The sequence below is a fragment of the Yamadazyma tenuis genome, chromosome 1, assembly GCF_029203305.1.
Source record: "Yamadazyma tenuis chromosome 1, complete sequence".
Lineage (NCBI taxonomy): Eukaryota > Fungi > Ascomycota > Pichiomycetes > Serinales > Debaryomycetaceae > Yamadazyma > Yamadazyma tenuis.
The window spans coordinates 1424840-1448442 of record NC_089461.1 but is presented as its reverse complement, the minus strand read 5'-3'; the positions used below and the strand labels follow the sequence as shown (position 1 = coordinate 1448442).

Genomic DNA, 23603 nt, shown 5'->3' with positions numbered 1-23603 from the left:
TTTTGATAATGCCTATTTTGATGATGCGAGCTTTGCAAGAAGCTGTTGTTTTTTCTGGTCTAGAACCCATTGCTTGATGTCTTCCTCACTGGGTATAATGTCTGAGTAGTCCATAATTTCCTCTAGCTGGGCCTGTGAAATAGTCATGTCTTTTGCCGTATTCTGAATGTCATCACTGAGACTTTTGCTAATAGCCTTGAAATTATATGCTTCGACATTTTTTCTTTCCTCCTGCCTAGTGTAAACATCCCCAACAATCGCAATGAGGTCATCTTCAGCCTTGTCATATATGTTGGTTCTTGTGAACGTGGAATAGTATGTAGGGTCAAGATTGGAGAATCTCATCTCAAGCTCTTGAACTTCTCTCTGCTCTGTATCTTGTTGCGTAGACTCTCGAGTTGCTTTATCGATCTTTGCCTGTTGCAAAAGCTTCACTTCAGGTAAATCTTTGGCCCTTCCAAAATACCTGAACCCTTTGATGCCAGAAATATCATTGTCCATCATCCCCATGCTTTCAAATTTAGGTCCAAACCGGAGGTAGTCAGCCCCACCCAAAGATTTGATATGATGTTCCCATGCTCTCTTTTCCAGCATCAACTTATTCAAGGTTTCGTTTAATTCCCTAATTTGAGACTCTTCAAGCAAAGGATCCTGAATTCGTGTCAACCTAGTGGATATCTCTGTGATCACAACAGATCGCCATTTCTCGGCTTGAGGTAGAGACTCTACCGATTGAACATACTTAGGTCGTAGGTTTGGGTTGGTTTCAAGTACCCCAGCTTGTCGGTTAACTTCTTGCTGATATCGGTTTAATGCTGATTGTGCCTTTTCTTTGTTTCTGGACATTGGATATAATAAATCTAAACCCAAGGAAGAGATGCGCATTGAAATATTTAGGCTGCAATGTTTTTGCTACATAACTACATACCACGGAATTGGTTACGAGAAGCACTTCTTCTTCCGGAGTATCTTTGTTTCGTGCGTCCTTTGAGTTGTGCTTTCGTCTCTTCGTCGATATCGTCATCGGACTTTTCTCTGTTGAATTTGACTCTACGGTCAGATTTCTTGTTGCCAGGGTTGAATGTAAATTCAACTTCCCCACGTGCATGACGCTGTAACCTGGTTCCTTCTTGGTCAGTCCTCTTCTGCTTAGACACCTTGTTGATTTGGTTTACTTGGGAAGCAAATGAGTCGGCTACCTTTTGCTGGGGTCCTTCGTTACTAACAACCTTCATTTCATTCAAGAACTTCTCTTCTTGTTTCTTGGCATCTTGCTTACGGCGTAATCTTTCCATTTCCTTCTTGACTTTTTCTTGTCTCTGTTTGGTTGTTTCTTCGTCTTCTTTGTCTTCTTCAGACTCAGATGATTCGCTTTCGCTATCGTCACCGTGCTCATTGTCATGAATTCTATCTTCATCCGACTCTTCAGCAGCAGTCAAACCACGAGGATTATCTACTGTTATGTCTTTCACTCCAGCCAGAACTGGATTAAGCTGTTTGTATTCGTGAGATTGTTCATCCACTTGGAAATCTGGGTTTTCGAATAATTCCTTGAAACGGTCATCATTAACAATATCCTCAGCTGCTTGTGAGCCAGTTCTTCCTTCCAATTTGCTGGCCAATTCCTTGTTGACCTTGACTTTGGTATTGGTGATCGCCCCCGTAGTTCTGATTCTAGATTCTCTCTCCTTTTCAATTTTATTTCTAATTTCTCTTTCTCTTTGATCACGGTATGAGTTGGGGTTGGCAATCAAGTTAACCCTTTCATATAACTCATTGTCAATAAAAAAACCATGCATATATGACCTCATAACATTTGTTCCCACCAAATGAGCTACGTTCAATCTAGTAACATCGTCTCTAGTAATGAACCTGTAGTTGGAGTATATTGAATTAGATGGCCTTTCTTCCATCTCTTCGGTGACATTTTCCAAGAAGGAACACCACTTTGGAGCAGGTCCTAAGTTGGGAATATAATATGAATGCATGGATATACCTTCGTTGGCCATGAAGAACATTCCTGAGTCTTTGATATACTCAACATCATTAATATCCACACTAGGCTCCATAGACGCAAAAGGCTTACCGGAGTTTCTGTCCCAGATTTTGGCAATCCTTTTGTCACTGGTCAAAATCTTGTTTGTGTCTGAAGAATTTTCATCAATCCATATGATCTTTTTGATTTCAAACCCATACCCTTGATCTTTAACAATTGTTGGTGTAGAAGCTCTCAAATCGTAGATTAAGGACTTACCTTCTGAGGTTCCACATGCAAAACTTAAACCGTCGTTTCTAAAACTCAAAGCAGAGATTTCACACGATTCTTCCAACTGGTCACTAACATAAAGTTTAGCAGCTCTCTGTCTGGCTCTTGGGTCCCAGAACTCCACAGTTCCATCTTCCAAACCAGCTGATATCAAACCATGTGTTTTATTTACATCAAGAGCATTGATTCCCAAATCTGATTCAACCACAAACGGGTTCAAGAACCGCCCTTGGTCCAAGTTTAACCTGTATAATTCATTACCAGCTCCACCCACTAGTAAATCACAGATAAATGGATTGTAGGACATGCATCTTCCGAACTTGGGGATCCTGGTTTTATAGTGTACTCCCCCTTTGGTTTGAAACTGTATAGATCTATCATTTTGTAAATGCACTGATTTAGTCCAGTCATCTGATAATATTATGAAGTCCACATTCTCTGCATCAGTATGTCTTTCAAACTTTAACGACAAATTGGAGAAGTCGTAAACGTGAATCTGTGGCTTGTAGGTTCCAGTCGCCATAGCATACTGTCCATCGGGACTGACCTTTATTTTATTGGAAGATTCACTGAATTCGAAATCTTGAATCAACTCTATACGACTTTGATATTCGCTATCATGTTTCAATTGTCTTTTTCTCTTCTTGGCAATCCAGTCTGGTAATGATCTCGATACATTAGTTCCTGCCACCTGGTAGACGGAAACTCCTCCCACAGCAGTTGATTTCAAAACCATTTTTAATCTTAGTTCTTGGATGAGATGAGATTAGAGATGAGCTTAGAATTTTTTTGTTTCGCATTATACGCTAAAATAGTGAGGAAACTATGGAAACTGAATATCGGCAAACTTAAAGGGTAAAGCAACTGAGGGTTGGGGTTGCTGCAAAGGTGGTAATTGATCTTGATAGTTGGATGCCTCCTGATAGTACTGGTATCCTTCCTGCTGTGGCTGTGGCTGTTTCCCAGTGTTGATACTAAACTGAGACTGAGTTCTGCTTAAGCTCATATGAGAAAAGTCACTAGACACATCACCCGAGAAACTACTGTTTTTGGTACTAATATCGGGGCCAATATCCTTGAAATTGTCTTGAGAAACAATAACAGGCGAATTGTCATAGCTATTGATACCTGTGAACTGAACGATTGCTGGGTATTTCTCAGCATCGAACATGAATACTTTAAAGTGTTCAACAATGTGCCTCTTCACCAACCAGTCTTGAAGGATGTCAGAGTCTGCAAACTTGATCAAAATCTGGTTGTAGAAGAGTGCAAATAATGGCAAATATCTCAAGTCAGCCTTAGAAAAGCTGTTAACTATTTCGTTGTAGATGCACCAAATAGTCTTCGAGTGAACACCTACAGCACTCAAGTCTGTATTAAGCAAGCTGGTGATAATACAGGTATTGTAATGCAACCCTGAATGTGTAATAATTGAAGCTTCTAACTCAAGCAACTCGAAACCGTTCAAGATTACTAATTCGAACAACCGTTTGATCTTGACCACGCTAAGTTTTGAGTTGAGACTGCCCGAGTCAGTCAAAGGTACTTCTAAATCATCTTGAAAGAACATCAACATCAATCTAAGTGATTTAACCAAATTCTCACCTAAATGATCATTTTCCTTTATCAATTCTAAATCAACTGGATTTTCATTCTTGAACACATCTAATAAGTATCCTTCCTTAGGAAATGGGGGACTTTGAAACTCTTGTAAAAACATTCTCAAAAGATCTGGGATAGTCTTTTTGGACGACATATAAATACCACTCAAAAGCTTGATATTTAATAACTGGAGCACAGAAAGGACAGAAACTTTTGGGTGCAATTTATTGAATACGGTGTAAATGTTAGCACGACCATAGGGCAATTGGGAGTAGCTGAAGACTTGATTAAAGCTCCACAGCAAGTAGATAAGATTCATTTTATTCTCGAAGCAAGCAGAATGGTTGAGGCACTCAAGCATAAACTGAATCGACACTTTTAAGTTCTGTTCACTTAATTCTGATGTAGGCAATCTCATCTGATTTTGGGAAAACAATGGTTTAAAGGAGGGTTTGGACAAAATTATCGATTGGAAATTGTTGTAAGAAAACATATCAATAATCACATAATTGATGATTTTGCAGTAAGAATTGATTGAATCAGATAAACCTCTTTGCAAGATCTCCTGCACTTTATCAAGAACTGTCCACCGGACAATGAGCACAGCTGAAAGAGTACGAAGGTCCTCCTTAAGAAGGTTTGTAACCAATGATTCTAAAATCACTGTCATTTCTCTTTTGACTGAAACATTTCCAAACGCCAAAGGAGGAAAAGACATTAAAGTATCCATAGGTTTAGTGATCGAATCAATATCATTAACCACCGTGTTCAAGAACTTAAAACAAGCCCATTTTGGAAACACATCATTGGTGTCCATGTGCTCAACAAGGGTGAGCCAGTTATCAATGTTATTGACACTCAAATGATCAGTAACAGGCATCATATCGCTCAAAACCACCTTTTCAAGGAACCGAGAAATTTCGCCCAAGACGTTTGGATCTCTCAATGTGTTCAAGATTGGTTCAAACATGAAGGGATTAATCAAACTTTGGATCAATAGGAGACTCATCACACACAACAACTTATCGGTTTGTTTTGGTGATAAATCGAATGTGGTAAACTTGACCAACGAAGTCCAATAATCAATCTTAGTATGGGAAATTGATTGAAAGTTGTTCAATAATCTAATCACATCAATATAAATCTCCAAAATTTTGTCTTTATCAACTTTAGTTGAGTCAAGGCTTTGGTGATTCAATTTACTGAGTTCATCAGATACATTGGCAAAAGCCAGTCTAATCTGGTTATTGATCATCTGTTCGCTGTCATGGGGGTTGTCGATCAATACTTGCATTTCCGCTCAAACAAAAGGCAAATACAGAGGTTGATGAATTTCCAAAACACGGAGTCAAAAAGAATAGAATGAAATAATTATGATATATCGGATGTGATGTGTAAGAAGTGGGATTATCTGGGGCAGAATGGTGTCAATATGCAGGATGTGTTATTTTGCAATGTACATAAAAATGGTGCTACTATACTCCAGATTCCAGCAAGAAGCATCGTACTATGGACAGTGAGGGGTGGTGGTATGAAGTGTAGAAAAACAGCATCCACTTCCACATATCAAAAGCAAAAAAAATGAAATCTCCTGGGGGTGAGTCGAACACCCGATCTCAAGATTACTTTGAGGTACTCATTACAGTCTCGCGCCTTAGCCAGCTTGGCCACCAAGAGGATTTCTGAAGATTTTTAACGTAGAGAAATTGAAATGCACATCTTTAATATATTTGATTTAATTATGAATTAAGGGTGCTTGAAAACGGGATTACATAGTCACTTGGATAATTCTGTCAAAATGAAGGCTATTTCAGGACTAGCCATTAATTATATCAAATTGAAATCTTCAAGGTCTTTACACGCTCGCCTGCAATATATTTTCGTGAGTGATGGTGAAAAGTTTTCATTAAGGACAACTTTACCAAACTCTGGACCAAGAAGCTTTGTGCTTGTGAATGGTTCAACTGGTAGGGTTTTTCAAGAAATATATTGCCTTTTTCGCTAACCACGATTAGAACTTGATAGATCGTTGTTTGATAGTAGTTAGGCAGACATGTCATTTCCAAGTAAACCGTATCAATTCACGTAATTAGTATCATTCCTCTCTTGGCTTAGAAAGAATTCATTACACGCATTCAGTTAGATGTTTATGAAGATCAACTCTTACCGAGTGTAAAGTGTACGTCGTTTTTTATACCTATTTTTCAACTCTATCATCTCTTTATTCTGGTGCACTACACAAACCTCACCGCATTTTTGTGTACAAGTTTGTATTCCTCAATGATCCGGTCTATGGAACACATCGTCGATGAGTATCTTCTAGAAGTCTCGTCGACTCCCAACAACCCTGTTTTGGTAAAGCTCATGCTAGATAAGATATCCAATGACTTGATACCAATAAAGTTGAACTTGAACAAGTATAAAAGCAACAAGCTTTATGATACTATTAATGACAAGCTAATAGAATTGATACATAATCTCGATACTTTAAAGCATAAGAACACCAAGAAGTTGGCGCAAATGAAACGGCAAAGTATAGCAGCTACACATCCATCACAAGTTGTTATTGATGACCATTCTGACCCCAGGTCAAACCTTAGCCCTTCAACTTATAGTACAGGTGTAAGGAATAACGATGTTAATGAACTTCGTAAAAGGCTTCTTGAAAATAACAGGTCGAGTTTGACGAACGACTACCATGAGACCCTACAGCAAGACTTGATCCATGATCTTTCGGATATGGTGTCTGATATGAAAGATGGTGCTATCAGATTGTCAAAAAAAATAATGGATGACAATGTATTGCTTTCTAGGACTCAAGACAATATGATGAAGAACGATAGTTTGATGAACACTGTGGGTAGCAATCTCACCAGTTATGTTTTAAACAAGTCTGGAGGAAAGATCTCGTTTTGGTTTTTGATAAAGACCATGGCTGCGGTGGTGGTATTATTTTTAATCATGTCAATTATCATCAACATTCTACCCAAAATGTAAGAAAACTATCACGAAATATATATTTTAGTTTACAATTTATGCAATAATCGTATGTATCCGCTGCACTTTGACAACTGGATTGTTCTGTTTTATTAATACTTCTGTCTGTGATAATCGTAAACCATTACTCTCTTAATCATCATGGTTGCTTACTGACCGAGGAAGAGGGCTTGGACTGGGGGTGTTGGCAGGTCTTGAGTGTGACTCGGAAGTCGATGGTGGTGTCATCTTGGAACTCAAACTGTTACTTTGACTTTTACGCTTACTTTGCTCCAAGTACTGTTCGTTCAAATTCAATTGCAATTGACTCAACTGGTTGAATTGCATGTTCGACTGTTGGAATTGTCTTGGAAGGTTTCCACATCTGTCTTTACCGAAGTTGATTTTCAAGCTCTTATAATCATCAAAAGACTTTATTCCATCGATAGCTTTTATAGCGTTTGAAATGTTGACGAAGTTAATGAAAGCACAGTTCTTCTCTTCCAAATAGTTGATTTGTTCAATATCACCAAATTTCGAGAAATCAGTCCTCAACTTTTCTTGGTTGTAGTAATGGAAGTCAATAATGTTACCAACATAAATGTTTCTACTAGCACCATTAGATACTGCCAAGCTTAACGCATTTGATAATGGTCCAGAGTGTTTTCCCCAACCAACTTTAATTCTTCTATTATGGATTGTTAATCCATGTAATTGGCACATGGCAAAAAACTGGGCAGCCGCAATTGGATCAATAAAGGTAATAAAACAAACATGGCGTTCCTTCAAGTACCGGATACTCTGTAACAACCCACCTCTGACAACATTACAAACTTCTTCAATGGAAGACTCTTGGTGTAAGTTTCCGAGGTAAACGGTTCTGTTACCCAAATTATTGGCTCCACCAGCATGAGTGGCAATCTGAGCAGCAGCAGCAGATTGTTGAACTAATGCAGAAGATATAAACTCCCTGTCAGCAGCCGTTACAATGTGTTCCATCCCTGGGGCCAAACCTAAGTATTGGGCCGCATTATGTTGCTGAGTCTTGGTGATGAAAGCACATCTATCTTTACCATAGAAGCATTTCTTTTCCAAATACTTTTCCTTTAATGGTAAGTTCGCCACACATCTTATGGCCGACAAAATCGATAAGAAATGGATAAAGGCAATTCCTTTGTCAGCTATTATCTTGATACTATCAATGACTCCATAGATGGCCAAGTCTGCTCTTAATTCTTCTTCGGTAATCATTTCTCCTGTGATTGGGTTACTCAAATTACCCAAATAGACGTTTCTGGTGGCACCGTCTCTTTGTATGCTTTCCAACACTGCAGGCAAAATCGGGGTATTCTTACCCCAACCAATCTTAATATCATGACCTTTGATGCTCAACTTCTTCAAAATACAATCGGAGTGAAATAACAAAGCACTTTGGTGGTCAACAAACGATATGAAAGCACAATTTTTATTGGGCAAAATCTTCACCAGCTCCAAAATCCCTGATCTGACGTAGTCCAATAACTCACGAGGCTCAATGTCATTAGGTATATTTCCCAAGTACACAGTTCTCGAAGGAGCACCATTACTAACATTGACACTGCTATTGGAGTTGCCATTAATTAGACCCATTCCAGAGTTCATGTTCATATCAGGAGTACTTCCACCCATGTATCCGCCTTGATACTCAACTTGTCCTTGCATGTGCGGTGGAGGATACACCATGTTATTACCATTGCTAATACCGGAACTCAAATAAGAACCATCATCACCATTTAACTCGTTTCCGTTGGGGGATAAGGAGTCAACACCAATCGGAATGCCATGGCCGTTAACCATACCACCCTGATTTCCATTCAACATTTGTTGATGTCCAAACATAGGAGAACCATTAGAAAATTGTTGGTGAGGTGTCTGTTGCTGTTGATTGGGATGCTGTTGAAATTGTGACTGAAAGTGAGGATGGCTTTGGTTCATCTCGTGGTACATTTCGTACGAGCTGCTGGAGCCTAAGTTGGACAACATATCCAAATTTTCATTCAGATCATAGTATTCGTTGGCATAATATCCTTGTAAATACAGTTGAGGAACTTGATAGGTTCCGTAATATGACATGATTGAAGTGGACCCAATGATATAAAATCTATAAGATAAACCTTTGAAACCAATTTATAACCCTTGAAACCAAAAATAAAAATGAAAACTATGGACAAAGAAATGAAATTATATGGGGTGTAGGACAAGGATTTGGGAATGTTTCAATGTGGGCACCAAAGGAAGTTGAAAAGATGAGCGGTGAGTGTATCACTGTATATAAATAACTGGGAAAACGGGTTCGACAGTTATATAGTTAACCTTTTCAGATTATTGTTCAGTGATGTCTTAAGAACACTTGGATCAAAATAAAAGGAGGTTTGAGCTGAGGCTTTTTATTTGAAAGTCGTCAAGATGTTTTCGTTATACGAGAAACTCAAAAACGTATATGATCGGTATATAAAATTGGCACGAGTTTCCAATATTAAAGATATCACTTAGACGTGACTTTTGTTGTATCAAAACGGGTCCTTAAAGAAAATTTTATGTGTAGAAGGAAAAGAACAAAATTTTTTTGATGAGATTTGTGGTAAAGAGGCACGACCTCCTGTCTCGATCACCTTCCCCGACCGAACTAAGTGCACTGCCAGTGTCAAATGTTTTCCAATAACATAGAGTATTGGAACTCTGTTTAGTAATTTTCATTCACTATAGTCAGTGAGACTGTCTCCGACTTCTCCCTTACCAACATCTTTATTTCCTTCTTCTGTTTCCTCATCTCTCTGGGTTGAACCTGGGGAATCTGCAGACCTGCCAGAATCAGACTCTGATCCACTTAGTTCAGTAGCATCACTATCCTCTTCGTGTTTTACAACAGCCTGGCCCATAACCACATCAACAATCTGTCTATCGGTCAAAGAAGTGGTGTTAGAGCCGTTCCTAGTAATTTCTTCAGACCTATATTCGGTTGGTTCTTCACCTGAAGCTCCACTCTCTGTCTGTTCTTCTTCATACATCGCTGACTTTTGTCTTCTCTTGGAGGATTCCCGTGTAGCTCTTTTATTTGCTCGCTTGATACCCCCGCTGAACTTGGCATCCAATTTGTTTGGTAACTTGTCCAATACTTTTTCATCAATGGTAATATTGTCGAGTTTGCTTCTATTATCTGCTTCAAACTTGCGGTTAAGGCCGGAAAGTGGGTCGCCTCCATCTCCAGCAGTGAGCTCCACTATCTTTCTCTTCTTGCTGTTCAAAATAAAGGCGAAATTATTCATCAAATCATCCAAGACTCTCTTATTATTGGCTTTTAGTTCTTCCGTCAGCTTCTTATATTCATCTCTTTCGAATTCAAGGCTATGAATACGTTTTTGCAGATATTTTACAGTATTAGTTAGTGAATCTTTCATGTAGATAAGTTTCTTGATCCATTTAAAGAAGTCAATCAGCTCATTATCAGCTTCCTCTAATTTAAAGCTTCCATATGTCTTACTGACAGTTTGGTTTGACCGCACATAAATAGTCAAGAAGTTTTCCACCAAATCAAAGTCTTCCTTGAGCTCTCCATCTTCATAGCTTTCTTTGCTCATAGTAAATTTGCCGTATAATTGCAAATTGGTATACTTTTCATTCTTCTCATCCGTAAAATCACTATCGTTATCATTATCATCGTTATCATTATCATAGTTATCGTTATCATCATTAGGGGGGCTGTTTACCGCTCCTGGTGTCTGCAGAAGTGGTATGAGCTTATGCATTAATAGGATCCATTGCTCGTCATCGGGCTCACTTAGCATTTTGGACGCTAGCCATTGCTTTATATTGATATTGCCTGAAAATGTACCTTCTGGAATCACCGCTTTGACAAGCCGGAAATCTTCCTTAGGTTGGATATTCAATACCACCAGTGTCTCCTTGATCAATGCCTTGTCCATATCCTCAATCCTTAGAGGGACTGTAATAAAATTCTCCATCACAATGGACGTTAGTGATAAGGAATAAAATTCTACTCGCGCTAGCCTTTTTTTGCATCATTGTTTAATACTCGTCTATACTTTGAAATGCATTGATTGGACAATTGTAATATAATGGTATGCACCCTGAGATGACATATTTTTTTCTCGAGCAATACGAAAGGGCTAAAAAAATGCAATATATTGTAAGTATAACCCTAGTAAAATGGGCTCCAACCACAGAAGATTACTGCTAAATTGTCCGGATTGATTGCAGTATTTATTAATTCTCTTACAACAGTTTCAGAGCTCAATCCGTTGGCTTGAAGCTTATCTCGAACAGTCATAATGGCTTGGCCAGCTTCACTGATATCGTTTTCTGGCTCATTTATAACTCCTTCATCTCCATCATCCAGTTGTAACTTTCTCTTTCTTAATGGTGAAAGAGCCCAAGAATACAACGGATCCCACTTTAGGATATTTAATATGCTTATAATGTGATCTTGGTTCTCTCTGAGGATAGTAAATGTTACTTCACAGCTGGTGCTGAAGATACCTTTTATCCCTGTAATGCCCAACCCATCGACTAGATCATTGGTCAATCTGAAAGGAACCATTTCTGGGATTGGTAGTCTTGTTCCTTGGTCAAAAGCAACGCCAAGGTCAATGTGAATAGGTTCTCCTGAACGCTTATCTAAAAGAATATTGTTACAATGCCTATCACCTAGACCCAAAATATGTCCAACAATGGATGTAATCGAGAGTCCACGACTGTAACACAACCTACTGTTGAACCATGTTTTGGGGGTTAGGAAATTATCAAAAAAGAAGTCATGAAGAACTGGTGATATTTTGGGAATGATCTCTTGTTTGAACACTTTAATTCTCTCGGATCTCTCGTTGTTCTGGCAAGCTTTCATGAGTTCTCTGGCTTTCGATAGCTGGATCTTGTCTTTCCGTTCATGGTATGGTTTTATAATATCAATTAGAGCCATTGAGTTTGGAACAAATTCAATTATTCCACTATTAGGACCAATGGGCACAATCTTGTAGGTACGTATTTGCAAGTGACGTTTACTACTTTCGTGGTTGTTTTTGAAGATTTGATTAACCTTTTCGAATACTTGTTCCATAATAGCGTCTTGCCGTAAATCATCGGTTCCATATTTGAACAAGATTTTGGTTTCCTTTCCGTTAGATAAACGGAACCTCCCTATTTTCGGTAAACTCAATCCACTGGTAGCAATCGACATTATAGGGTCTATGGATTCAAGCACAGGGACATTGTCAGTTATTGTTTGGGTTGGTGCTGGAATATGAGGCAAATTTAACCAGAATTCAGTATTTAGCTTGGAATTCTTCCGTAAATCAAACGACTTGCCTCTTTGCAGCTTATACTTGGACAAGCTTACAGCTTCCGTACAAAACTGATACACTGGGTCCAATACTTTAGAGACATATTCAACATTTGTGTCATTCCTTAAGGATGTAAATATTTTGTTTGCAGCTTTGATTTTGGACCACATGACTTCCTCATCACTATTCACATGTGAAGCATGCTCCTTCAAAGAAATCAAATGGTACAATGAATGAAATGGAAACTTGTAGCAGATTTCTTTAATTAAACCTCTGATCAATTTCTGGAAAGTATCAGTATCAGGTTCATCAGATAACCTTGAAATTAACTGAGAGATCCATCCCATAAATCTATGTGAATGAGTTATCATATCAGAACTGAATTTTTCGTTGATCATATTGTTTAGTTCGGTTACTTTCGATTCCTCAAACCAAAGGGAGAAGAACTTATCAACAACTTCAAAATCATCACTTCTAAATATGCTTGTCAAATAGCATTCTATGGCCTTCGTCAAAAACACAACTCTGGTTTCTTTCAATTCTTTATTATCTTTACTCTCGCTGGTATACTGGAGCTTGAGCTTAGTATAATACTTCTGAACTGCTTTCTTTTCTTGTGTTGGCACTGAGATTTTGCTGTAATGATCTTTGATACTATTTAATTCCCGGCGTTTGGACTGGACCTGCTTATCCATTTTGGCTAGTTCTTTGTTGATTTCACCTGATCTATACTGTGTTTCACAGAACCTTCCTAGCTTCTGATGTGTGGTACTGATAAGTCTTGCAGACGAGTCTCTTAACAAAGTGGATTGGTCTCCTTGGAAGTACCTTTCCATAATTGTGGTTGGAAGCTCCTGCTTGGATTCAGATAGCCATTCAACCAAAGTTGAATCAACAATCAAATCATTGATACTAGAGTAATCTGCGTCACATTGAAAAGGACTCAATGTTCGTGGTAGTTCATTCTTCAATTCTAGCATCATTGACACAGCGATAATCGGATGATTTTGATGCCATAATCCTTTGGATATATGGTACTTAGCAACATTCGCTATTAAGTCACTCTTGAGTCCATCCTTGGCAAGTTCGTTCATAGTCATAATGGTGTTGATACTTTTCTGCCCCTTGTTGTGTTTTATGGCCATGTTGTTGTACATGGCCAATGCATTGATCAAGTTAGAATTTTGGGACCTTCTGGTGTCCTTGAGGACTTTGAGGGTCATTATTCGACTGAATACGATGTTATCAATTTTTTCGAAGGCACAATCTTTAAACTGTTCATACTCCTTAAATTGGATGTCTGTGTTGCTGCAGCACTTCAAAATGAGGTTCAAAATGGACAATGTGGAATAGAAGTCTTCAAGGTTGAGATGTAAACTTTTGTAATCGTGAATGTTCAAAATCGTATCCTTTCGGTTCACTGCATCAACTAAAACTGAATTGAGTTTAGTCTGAATTTCCAGAGTCAAATTAGAGTCTTCACTTTCCGTTAGGACCGCCTGTTGATCTTTGACGATACTCAAAGATTTGTAAATGAATTCATGATTCGATTTTGGTTTTTGGGGAATGGGGAGAGTCCAGTTGTTCAATTTCCAGGCCCACTCATAGTTGCAGTGGGTGGTATCATTAAGATTCATGCTTTCCCCGAGCACTTTCGAAGTCCCTGTCAAACCATCAGTTAACATGGCTTCCAACAAATTACTTGTATTCAGACTTTTATTCAAAATAAAGTTCGTTTCAAGCTTTCCAAGCTCATATTTCGTTCTTTCTGTTGACTTAAATTCTATCCCCTTCCTCATCAAGCTTAAAGCAGAATCCAAAGTGTTCTTTTGTGGAAAGCCATTCATTATATCTTCACAATCAATAGATTCAAAAATTCTTAAGATATAATCTCTTTCGTACCAGTTATTCTTTCCTTGTAATTTGGAGAGTTTAGTTCTCTGGTGATTGTCCTCGAGTAGTAACCATCCAGTCTTAAAAAAATCGAATTTAGAAGCAGCTGAACAAGCTTTTTCAATGTCAAGCCTCTCATATACTATCAGGAAAGTGGGAACTCCTCTGCGTGCTTCCTGCCTTACCAAAAGAATCAACTTCAAAATCAATTCAGTCAGATTTCTGGAATGTAATGCACTGTTTTCTAAGAATTCATTCACGAATGTAATCACTTTATCTTCTGAACACTTTGCCTCAAGATAATAACAAGTAAGGTAAGGTAGACATCTTTGAATAAACTGTTTGTTACAATGTCCAAAGTTTTTGATAATCCTAAAGAACTGTTCTTGCGGTTTAGGTAGACCATCAATAATGTTTATGAAAACTTGAGTGACCCACTTTTCTAAATCATCTTCTGTACTTTTCCTTTCCAACTCCACTGATCTTTTGAAAAAACTGCTAATGAGTGTCTCTGGCCATTTCGTAATGTATTCTTTTTTATTCTCATCAACAGATGCAATAACGGACTCTTCTATTTCCAATAGTTGACCAACCGTTAAGTCTGCTAATGTAGAAATGCTGTAGTCTGATGATATTTGGTAGTCGAATATATGCCCTATTATTTTATCAATGTATTTGACACCTTCAATATCATCAAACTCGTATACTCTATCCAATACTTTTGTATCAATAGTCAAACCTTGGTTGAAATATTCATCACTAAGTGTTTTTGCACAAATTTGTTTGAATGCATCTGAGAAAGTGCTAATGGAAGTTTGCATCACAGCATTAATAAAACTTCTGGAACTCGTTCCAATAAGTTCCTGCTTGTTGGCTAAGAAGGAGCAAATCTTGAGACCTGGTTCAAACGACCCATTCACTTTGAAACTCACAAGGGGCACAATATCAACTGGACTCAATGTGTCATGACGATCATCACAAATTTGGAGTATCAGGCTGATAATATCTTCAAACTGTTTCTTGGAACATGCAAGGGCCTCAAGTATATCTGAAACACCTTTTGAATCTACCAGAGAATTTTTCGTTGGCACTAGAGTCGATAATATTGATATTACCAAACTGTTGTACTCAAGCGAGTCGGTATATTCATCCTGTTCATCAAAAGTGTTCAACTCAAGCAAAGCGAAGAAACTTACAATATCAGAAGCAAATCGCTTGACATGTACAAGTGGTAAAACCTTTTCTACCAAACAAGCCAATACCCTATCATTCAAGACACTAAACTTTGTTTCTGAATCTTTTTTACTTAGTATCAATACAAGAATTATTCTTCTCAAGCAAGTATGTTTCTGGTCAAGGCTAATGCATTCTTCAAGATCGATTATCAACTTCCGAAAGAAGAAGTACAATCTTTTAGTGTTCCAGAAGTCTCTATAAGAATAGAATTTTCTTGAAAGGTGGCTTACAAGCTCTAGTCCTGATTTCATAGATATGTAGTTTGGATTTGTGTTGTAGAAACTTGTAAAGTTACAGCTTATTTTCGTGTAATCGATTGCCAAAGATAAATCGGAGGTATCCACCAATCTTAAGACTTCTAAGACTATCAAATCCAAACTTCTTGCTAGCTGCTTACCAATATCTTCCTCACTCAAATGAATTAGTCTTTTCTGAACTTCATTCCTAATTCCCCCAGGAATATAAGCTAATGCAAATGCCAAAGGTAGTGACTCGCTGATTAGTGATTGCTTCTTGGTATTCATGAGGGCGTTGATTTCTTCCTCATATAGATTGGAATTTGAAGCAATCACCACGCTTAAAAGCTCACTCTTATATAGATCATAGAATAGTTTTTTATCATATCCCAAATACTTGAAAGGGAATTTGTTGAACAGCCTGTAATGAAGGTACCATGATTTGAATATTGGAAGTCGTGCTAACTGGAAAATTTGCTTGATACTACCAGCCGAACAGTTTTTCCGAATAATCTGCAAAGCTTTCCGTACACTGTTCTCCAAAGGTTTGTATAATCCAATCTCTAAAAGATTGAATATTGTTGACTTGACAATCTCGAAGTTGATCACTGAAATCAACGACAAAAATAGGATATAACCAATATCTCCCGTTGAATTTTTCGACTGGAAACAATTAATCAAAGACTTGTAAAACTCGATCTGCTCTTTTGTAGATCTCAAACTGGATAAAAGATCATTAATATCATCTACCAAGCTTATTCTGCTGTCGGAAGTTATTGATCTGAAATAATCTAAGAAAGAGCTTTTGACAGTGTCAACCTCAACCCGACCTTTCAAATCGAGAATTAGAAGTTCACCTTTCTCATCGTACTTTGGCTGCAATATTTTTAAAAGCATGCGGGCATATTCGGTGCAAGAAGTCTCGGTATGCATCAAACGCCTATCTGCTGCCAAAATGAGCCATTCTAGAACATCAAGGACCACACTTTCAGTAGACAAATTAAGAGCCATGTTTCCAACCCACCTGCATGTTGAAACAAGCATCAATTCGTTTCTTTCATAGAGCACATTATTCAAAAACTTTTCACCGAGTAGAAAGAGACACTTGACTCCGATATCCCTGCTATTGGAAACAAGAGGGATCTCAGATAACCTGAATATCAAAATCAAGGAGGCGTCGAGCAGTGGCCCCATTAAGCATTTAACTAAATCTGTTTCGTGGGCAAGCCCCAATTTGGGATTCCCTTCAACTATCGCCAAAATCGTACGCATCTCCTTCAAATCTGGATGCTGAAGTTGAAAGGCTGCTTCAATAGTAAGAAGATCTATTTTAATATCCTTATATCCCAAAGTCATCATAATTTTATCCCAAGTATCTTCTATTATTAATGCATGATAATCTTGATGGCCTTGCGCAGATATTATTTTGTCTAGACTTTCAGCATTTAGAAGCTGCATTGAAACTGAGTCTGGCCTGTAGTTCATGACCATTTTGTATCCATTCTCGAACAAAGAAAGACGCAGGGCTATCAATCTGAAGCGAAGAAAATTGTCCATATGTTCGTACGAGCTCATCCGCCCAAACCCATGTATTAATCCAAAAAACTTAGATATAACAGAATCAAAAGCCTCATCCTTGTTAAGTCGTTCTATCATGTAACCTTTGATGTTAGAACCGGGCCTATCATTGGAGAATAAAGTTTTGGAACTCCAAGCAAAGTCTCTTATAGCTTTATTCCTGGTTGTTAGAAGTGGGTGGATTTGTTTCTCATTGAGTTCATTGATTGTGTGCCATTGATCCTCCGAAGAAGTCAACCAGTAAGCATATATGTGGAAATTCGTAAGAGTGATTTTGAAATCAATCTTTTCGATGTCGAACACCTGGTCCCATTTATGAAGGAACCAATTTGTAACCACATTTTGAAATTGTCGTAAGTTTAATCCCAAGAATTTGATTAACTTGCAAAATGCAAGCCAAAACTTTAAGCTGGAATCATTCAAACTCGTGGGGCCCAAAAAATTCGCTAATTCATAGATGTTTTGAACTTGATTAATCAAGGAAGCATCAGATATAGTCTTAGGATCAACTTCTTTTACCATCACAAATTCAACCAAATGATACAAGATATTACAAGAAATCTCGCTGTATTGTTCTATCCGCACAAAGGGCAAGATAAACTTGAATATCAGTCGGATTGTATCACTGGATAATGAATAATCGCAGCTCGTTATGTTGCACAAAAACGAATTCAAAGCTATTAAGGACCAAATTGTCAAACTTTTGTCATTTGAAGAAGAAAGGATAGCAGTAACAATGCTGTCCTCGTCATTCGTCAAAAAAGAAGTAAACAATACAGACGTCCCAAAATCCAAGTCTTCAGTGTCTGTGCTTGACTCAGTAGCACCAGCATTGCTTTCACCACCAATAGCAGACCCAATAGTAATGGGATATAACTCAAGCATGAGTATCATCAATTGAAGTCCAACCTGATGATATTTACCATTGTTCGAAGCCATCAACTGCTGGACAAATTCGTATTCGTCAAATGACTGTTTCAATGAACCCAAGGTGGAAGGTGATAGTTTTCTTTTCTTCCTTTTAGACCCCTGTTTCTGAGTCATTAAGAGTGTTTCACCTTGAATTTCTTCTATTCCAAGGGTATTTGGTGAGGCTGATCCATTGTTGATCCTGTAGAAGTACTGAATTAGCTTCGAAAGGCCGACGAAAAAAAACCAAATACTATCGTCATCTTTACCATAGTATTTGTCTCCATTATTATTCCATTGAATTGTATTGAGTCCATAACCATCCACGGGGATATGATCTACTATAATTCCAACATTTTGAACAAAGAGTGGTTTTCCTGTAGAAACTAGATCATCAATACTAGCAGCAACGTAAGCAGATATCACATCAGATAACTGAGATAATGAGTCTGACTGGGTGTCTATTAGGTTGTCAATCTCAAAATACACAGCCTCTGAGTTTAAGAAGTCAATTGTTTCTTGGTTTATTCCGTGTCTATTCCCAAAACTGTATTTGTTCAACGATAATAGTCTAAATCCCATTTCAACTAGTTCAACGAGTAACGGGTACTGTTCGCAGGATAGCACAGCCAAAAAGCGATTGATAAGAACAAGAATACTTGAGCAAAGTGATACACTATTGTGACCTCTCACTAAAACCGTCTGTAACGAGTCAATTAACAGCTTGATATCTAGTGAGTATATCACTGAATAGACAACGTCATTCGTATTGAGAAGAACGATAAGCCCCTTGATTAAGTTCTCATCTAAGCTTGTATCATTCTCTTTTTGCAAGGAGCTTGTGAAGAACCCAATAGCAGACTTCCACATTTGTTCGTTGAAATGTTCTCTCACGTACTGCTGTTTCAAAATAATGGTTATGACAGGTAGGATATTATCGAGGAATTCACCATTTGCAATTGTCAAAATCATCGTCAACAATGTCATCAATACTGATGCACGAGGAGGAAAGTAATCTATTATTCCTTCGATCGCCTCTCTTAATGACCAACAAGCACTTGCTCTTCGTCCTTGTGAGGTTGACGTCTTGTGGAGACATTCAAACTCAATAAAATGGATCAATGCCTTGCAAAGCTCCATCATCTGCTTGATGTCACTTGAATAACGTTTGGCGGAGAGTCTTTTGAGTCCTTTGTTTCTATCAGTGGACTTTGTAGACTCCAAAAGCTGGATCACTTCCCTATCACCTAACATTACCTCATCAGTGAATATTTTATCGATACGCGACTGTTTGATCTTTTTGATGCTGCAAATAATCATGGAGTCGACATTCGTTTTCTGGCAAAGAAAAGAGTCACACTTCTAGTACAAACAGATTGAAAGCATGAATCTCATTACGAAGGATCCACTAGGTACTCAGATAAGAAACCTGCCTATATGTGTGTGTCTCAATTGACAGAGCAAAAATGCCTATTGGCAGAACCCAATAAGGTAATTTACATACTCAACCTGCGACAACGACAATCAAAAACATTCCAACTATAAAAGAAGCATGAGTATGTGTGTGAATGAAGAAGCCCCCGATATAATCATCTAATAGAAAAGTCCTACAAGTAGCTACTCCTTTGACCCATAAAATGACACCTTTGTACTACGAATTTGGGTTAGAAGAGCCAGAGTTTTGTGACTGTCATCCCTGCACGTTCAAGTCAAAGCACTCAAAGAGCCTTAAAATTCTTTTAGCTGTTCTGTTGGTATTCCCACTCATGTGGTTGGTATGTATTGGCATACTTTCTTATGAGGTATCGATATATCGATCATCTCAATTGGTAAAGGATTTCGATCAACACAAAAAGAATCGCCTCAAAGTCCACCTGTATCTCTTCTACACCCTTGTTGGATTCTTCATATATCTCATCGTGGCGAGTTTTGTGGTAATGGGGTCTTTCAGAGTGAGGTTGAGATTAAGCTAATTGATTTCTTTTCGCAGTCAAATTGAACCTACCAGTTGACTCTGGTACGCACCGAGTCAAATTCAGAGTCATATGCCTTTATATATCAACCATCCGACTTTTCTGGTTTTTCAATAAATTCCTGTCCCACTTATTCATTGTAAAAATGCTTAGAACAGTAAGACACAATTCCACCAGCTTTTTGATTAGAACTCCATTATACAAAAGCCATGTCAAATACGGGGCCAAATTTGTTCCTTACGCGGGCTTCGAGATGCCTATCTTGTACAAGGGTTTATCACACATTGATTCACATAAATGGGTTAGATCCAAAGTTGGGTTGTTTGACGTGAGTCATATGTTACAACATACTTTCACAGGCAGGTATGCGGTTCTGGTGTTGCAGAAAATGACCCCCATTGATCTTTCAGGTTTGCTGCCTAACACCTCCAGCTTAAGTGTTTTACTCAATGAGACAGGAGGGATCATTGATGATTGTATTATCACCAAAGTGACAGAAGGTGAATACTACATGGTAACCAATGCCGGATGTCGTGAGAAAGATCTTGCCTTCATCAACAGCACTTTGGCAGACTATGATGATGTCAATCATAGTATTTTTGAAAGCACGTTATTAGCAATCCAAGGTCCTAAAGCCGCTGAAATCTTATCAAAATACTCGTCGTACGACTTATCAAAATTGAAGTTTGGTGCTATGGTGAGGACCGGGATTAATTCCCTTATAAGCTCCCAGATTCAAATATCAAGAACTGGGTACACTGGTGAAGATGGATTTGAATTGTCGATTCCCTCAAGTTCCAAAGATGAAATCCAAGAGAGTAACGAATTTTTCCAAAGTCTCGTTGACGAACAACCCGATGTTGTTCAACCTATTGGATTAGCTGCAAGAGACTCTTTGAGACTAGAAGCTGGGATGTGCCTTTATGGGAACGACTTGACTGAAGAGATTACCCCAGTTGAAGCCTCCTTGACTTGGTTGATCCCAAAGACTAGAAGAAATGTCACTGATAGCCAAAAGTTCAATGGATATGACAGGATTATTCAACAGATTAACGATAAGAAGTCTGTTCCTCGCAGAAGAATCGGTATCACTACAACTGGACCTGCTCCTAGATCTGGGTCTAAGATCTTCGATACACAAAGCGGAGAAGAGGTTGGTGTTGTAACTTCTGGTTTATTGTCCCCTATCTTGGGACATAACGTTGGACAGGCTTACATCGATAAGAAAGTCAAGATCGGGGCCAGTGTGGACGTGGAAGTGAGAGGTAAAAAGAGGCCGGGTATTGTTGCCAAATTACCATTCATCCAGAACAACTTCTACAAGTAAGATATCAAAACATCGGTCCTGAAGAAGGGTGGTCATGTAGTTATTTAATCATTTCACAACTTGTGGACTCCCAGACCTGGGTTTACGTATACTTAAAGGAAACTAATGACCCATAAACCCAGTAGACTCTTGCTCGTCTTGAAGTTTCCTTGAACACCGTAGGGTCTTTGTAGTTAAGAGCAATTGTACTTGACATATATCTTGTGTAGACACCCTCAATGGTATAGGTGATTTAGTGCCGCAGCCACCCTTGTTTTTAAACCTATTATTTCTCACTAACCTCCTTCTTCACGACCGCAAAATTATTTGCTTCTGACCACGATTCCTAAAACGGTTAAATGTAGCAAGGACTTTCAGAGATTAATCAAGGTTTCAGCAAAATATGAAGCAGGTAAGATTAAATATTATCGAAATCATTGCATGTCGTGAATTAAACCCTTTGTGGATCTCTCCTGTCATAAAACCAACCCTACTATTAAGTCCAAACTGCACATCTTTGTTGCAGTAAGGGCTCATTGATGAACTACATAGCATTGTTTCCCAATCCCAAAAATTCAACAAACTAGACCAAAGAAATCCGTTTATAAAAGTACAATAGTGGTTGTATTGTGGTGATACATTGTTTCCACTTGAATTATATTGCCCTTTTCTGTCTATACTCCCAACACGAAAACTATTTTACCCGTTTTACGTGTCAGGAGTGGGCTTCGATAATTTAGGGGGTTTACACGCCCTATTTAGTGCCTGCGGGTTATCTGCAGTATGAGGGACTGGGACTGTTAGAACAAGTGTTTGATTGCAAGCGATAGGGGGTGTGTGGGTGCAGGTGCCAGAGTGTCATTTTAAGCTTCTCCTTCAAATATATAAACCCCTTCCAACGGTTGTCAACCGGTAGTCTTTCAAGAATTTGAAAACTAGTGTTGTGATACCCACGCCAAAAAAGAACACGCCGATTATTTCAATCCACGATTTTTGGTTCCTCCTTCCACACGTAAAAATTTGAACCGCACAGTTTACAGGCTGCAAACAAAGAAACACAAAAACTACAACTTTATTTTTTCGCTAACCCGAGTATTTTTTCTGGTGTTGACATTATAAAAGCTTTGCAATTTCTTCCAGAGTTGTTCCCGACTTACTCGATCATTAGAGATTCTATTCTGTTGCTGCTTTATTTCTATCATGTCAAGTGTCTCATGGCCGGTGTTATCCTCGAAAGACTCCAATGTGTCTTCCCCATCGCCAACCAAGTCCAGCAAGTCGAGATCCAGTTCCGTTTCTCCCTTCAAAGCTTCGCCCACTAAGAGATCGAAGTTGTCTCCCACCAGATTTATACCCACCACTGAAGCTTCATCGTCTTTGCAGGGCAAAGGCTTGGGCTTCACCATTTATGAAGACAAAATCCACAAAACAACCAGTAATTTCAACGACTTGGAAATTGACGGTAAAGAAAACATTAATGCTCTCATTAAGGAATCCAACACTAACGAGCAAGAGAACATCTTACAACCAAAGTTTAAGATATTGAAACAACACTCCATGCATCAGCCAAGAAAGCCTTTGGCAAACTTAAGCATCGCCGACTTCAAAGGCTACATTATACAAAATGATTGTGTCGAGACTTTGAATGAGCCACTTATCCCAAGCACCTTCAAAAATGATTCTAACTCGGCCCACAAGTTCCACTTCGGCTTACCATCTTTTATTTCTCCCATGAAATCAAACACCAAATTCTTGTTCAGATCGGATTTGAACCTGATTCCAGACGGATTGGAGAATGAATTCAATGCGGATGATGAGTTGGAGCTTATATTACTCCTGAAGCTGGTGGCTATTCAGTCAAGCAAACTGCATAGAAGATCTTTGAGCTTAGGTAAAAACGACTTAAAGCGGAACTTGATCAAAAAGAATGGTTTTACCATATTATCCAACTGACGTCCTTACGTTGCATTTTTTCGTATAGAAAGATATTCTATAACCTTTTTTAGACATAATGTATTTAACGAGCAAGAAAAAACTTCCTTGATTCTATCGTGTTTCCACTTGTAATCGGGTTAGATCTGTGCAAAATTTGTGAAACTCACAACTAAATTTTCGCAGCCGATTGTTGCAAAATTTACGACAAGAAGATTTGGAATATTGTTAGCTCAAGCCAGAACATTTGCTATACTATATAGGTGGATCCATGTGGTATACGAGAAAATTCTTGAAGGGAACAAGAACTTATTCAAGCAAGGACTGTCAAAGCAAGTACACGAGTCCCCCAGCCCATTT

The 23603-nt window shown here is 38.4% G+C and overlaps 8 protein-coding genes and 1 non-coding gene across 9 annotated transcripts; 3 read left to right on the top strand and 6 right to left on the bottom strand. All coding sequences in view use genetic code 12, as the record gives it.

Annotated features, from left to right (window-relative positions):
* Window positions 1–12: 12 nt before the first annotated feature.
* ISY1 (NineTeen Complex (NTC) component) lies at window positions 13–885 on the bottom strand (the record flags this gene model as incomplete). Its single annotated transcript, XM_006688098.2, has 1 exon — window positions 13–885. One exon carries the CDS (start codon window positions 883–885, stop codon window positions 13–15), a length of 873 nt encoding a protein of 290 aa, XP_006688161.2.
* Window positions 886–920: 35 nt separating this feature from the next.
* ENP2 (Small ribosomal subunit biogenesis) lies at window positions 921–3002 on the bottom strand (the record flags this gene model as incomplete). The annotated part of the gene is made up of 1 exon (XM_006688097.1): window positions 921–3002. One exon carries the CDS (start codon window positions 3000–3002, stop codon window positions 921–923), a length of 2082 nt encoding a protein of 693 aa, XP_006688160.1.
* An 87-nt stretch (window positions 3003–3089) lies between these two features.
* On the bottom strand, window positions 3090–5162 carry PSN45_000702 (uncharacterized protein; the record flags this gene model as incomplete). The annotated part of the gene is made up of 1 exon (XM_006688096.2): window positions 3090–5162. One exon carries the CDS (start codon window positions 5160–5162, stop codon window positions 3090–3092), a length of 2073 nt encoding a protein of 690 aa, XP_006688159.2.
* A 293-nt stretch (window positions 5163–5455) lies between these two features.
* Window positions 5456–5545, bottom strand: PSN45_000701. The gene has a single exon. It is a non-coding gene; the product is annotated as a tRNA-Tyr (tRNA).
* Window positions 5546–6148: 603 nt separating this feature from the next.
* Window positions 6149–6865, top strand: PSN45_000700 (uncharacterized protein; the record flags this gene model as incomplete). The annotated part of the gene is made up of 1 exon (XM_006688095.1): window positions 6149–6865. The coding sequence occupies one exon, from the start codon at window positions 6149–6151 to the stop codon at window positions 6863–6865; it is 717 nt and encodes a 238-aa protein (XP_006688158.1).
* A 132-nt stretch (window positions 6866–6997) lies between these two features.
* MRN1 (RNA-binding protein) lies at window positions 6998–8956 on the bottom strand (the record flags this gene model as incomplete). The annotated part of the gene is made up of 1 exon (XM_006688094.2): window positions 6998–8956. One exon carries the CDS (start codon window positions 8954–8956, stop codon window positions 6998–7000), a length of 1959 nt encoding a protein of 652 aa, XP_006688157.2.
* Window positions 8957–9576: 620 nt separating this feature from the next.
* TEL1 (Serine/threonine-protein kinase tel1) lies at window positions 9577–19352 on the bottom strand (the record flags this gene model as incomplete). Its single annotated transcript, XM_006688092.2, has 2 exons — window positions 9577–10826; window positions 11063–19352. 2 exons carry the CDS (start codon window positions 19350–19352, stop codon window positions 9577–9579), a joined length of 9540 nt encoding a protein of 3179 aa, XP_006688155.2.
* A 798-nt stretch (window positions 19353–20150) lies between these two features.
* GCV1 (Aminomethyltransferase, mitochondrial) lies at window positions 20151–21332 on the top strand (the record flags this gene model as incomplete). Its single annotated transcript, XM_006688091.2, has 1 exon — window positions 20151–21332. One exon carries the CDS (start codon window positions 20151–20153, stop codon window positions 21330–21332), a length of 1182 nt encoding a protein of 393 aa, XP_006688154.1.
* Window positions 21333–22511: 1179 nt separating this feature from the next.
* PSN45_000696 (uncharacterized protein) lies at window positions 22512–23264 on the top strand (the record flags this gene model as incomplete). The annotated part of the gene is made up of 1 exon (XM_006688846.1): window positions 22512–23264. One exon carries the CDS (start codon window positions 22512–22514, stop codon window positions 23262–23264), a length of 753 nt encoding a protein of 250 aa, XP_006688909.1.
* Between the last annotated feature and the right edge of the window lie 339 nt (window positions 23265–23603).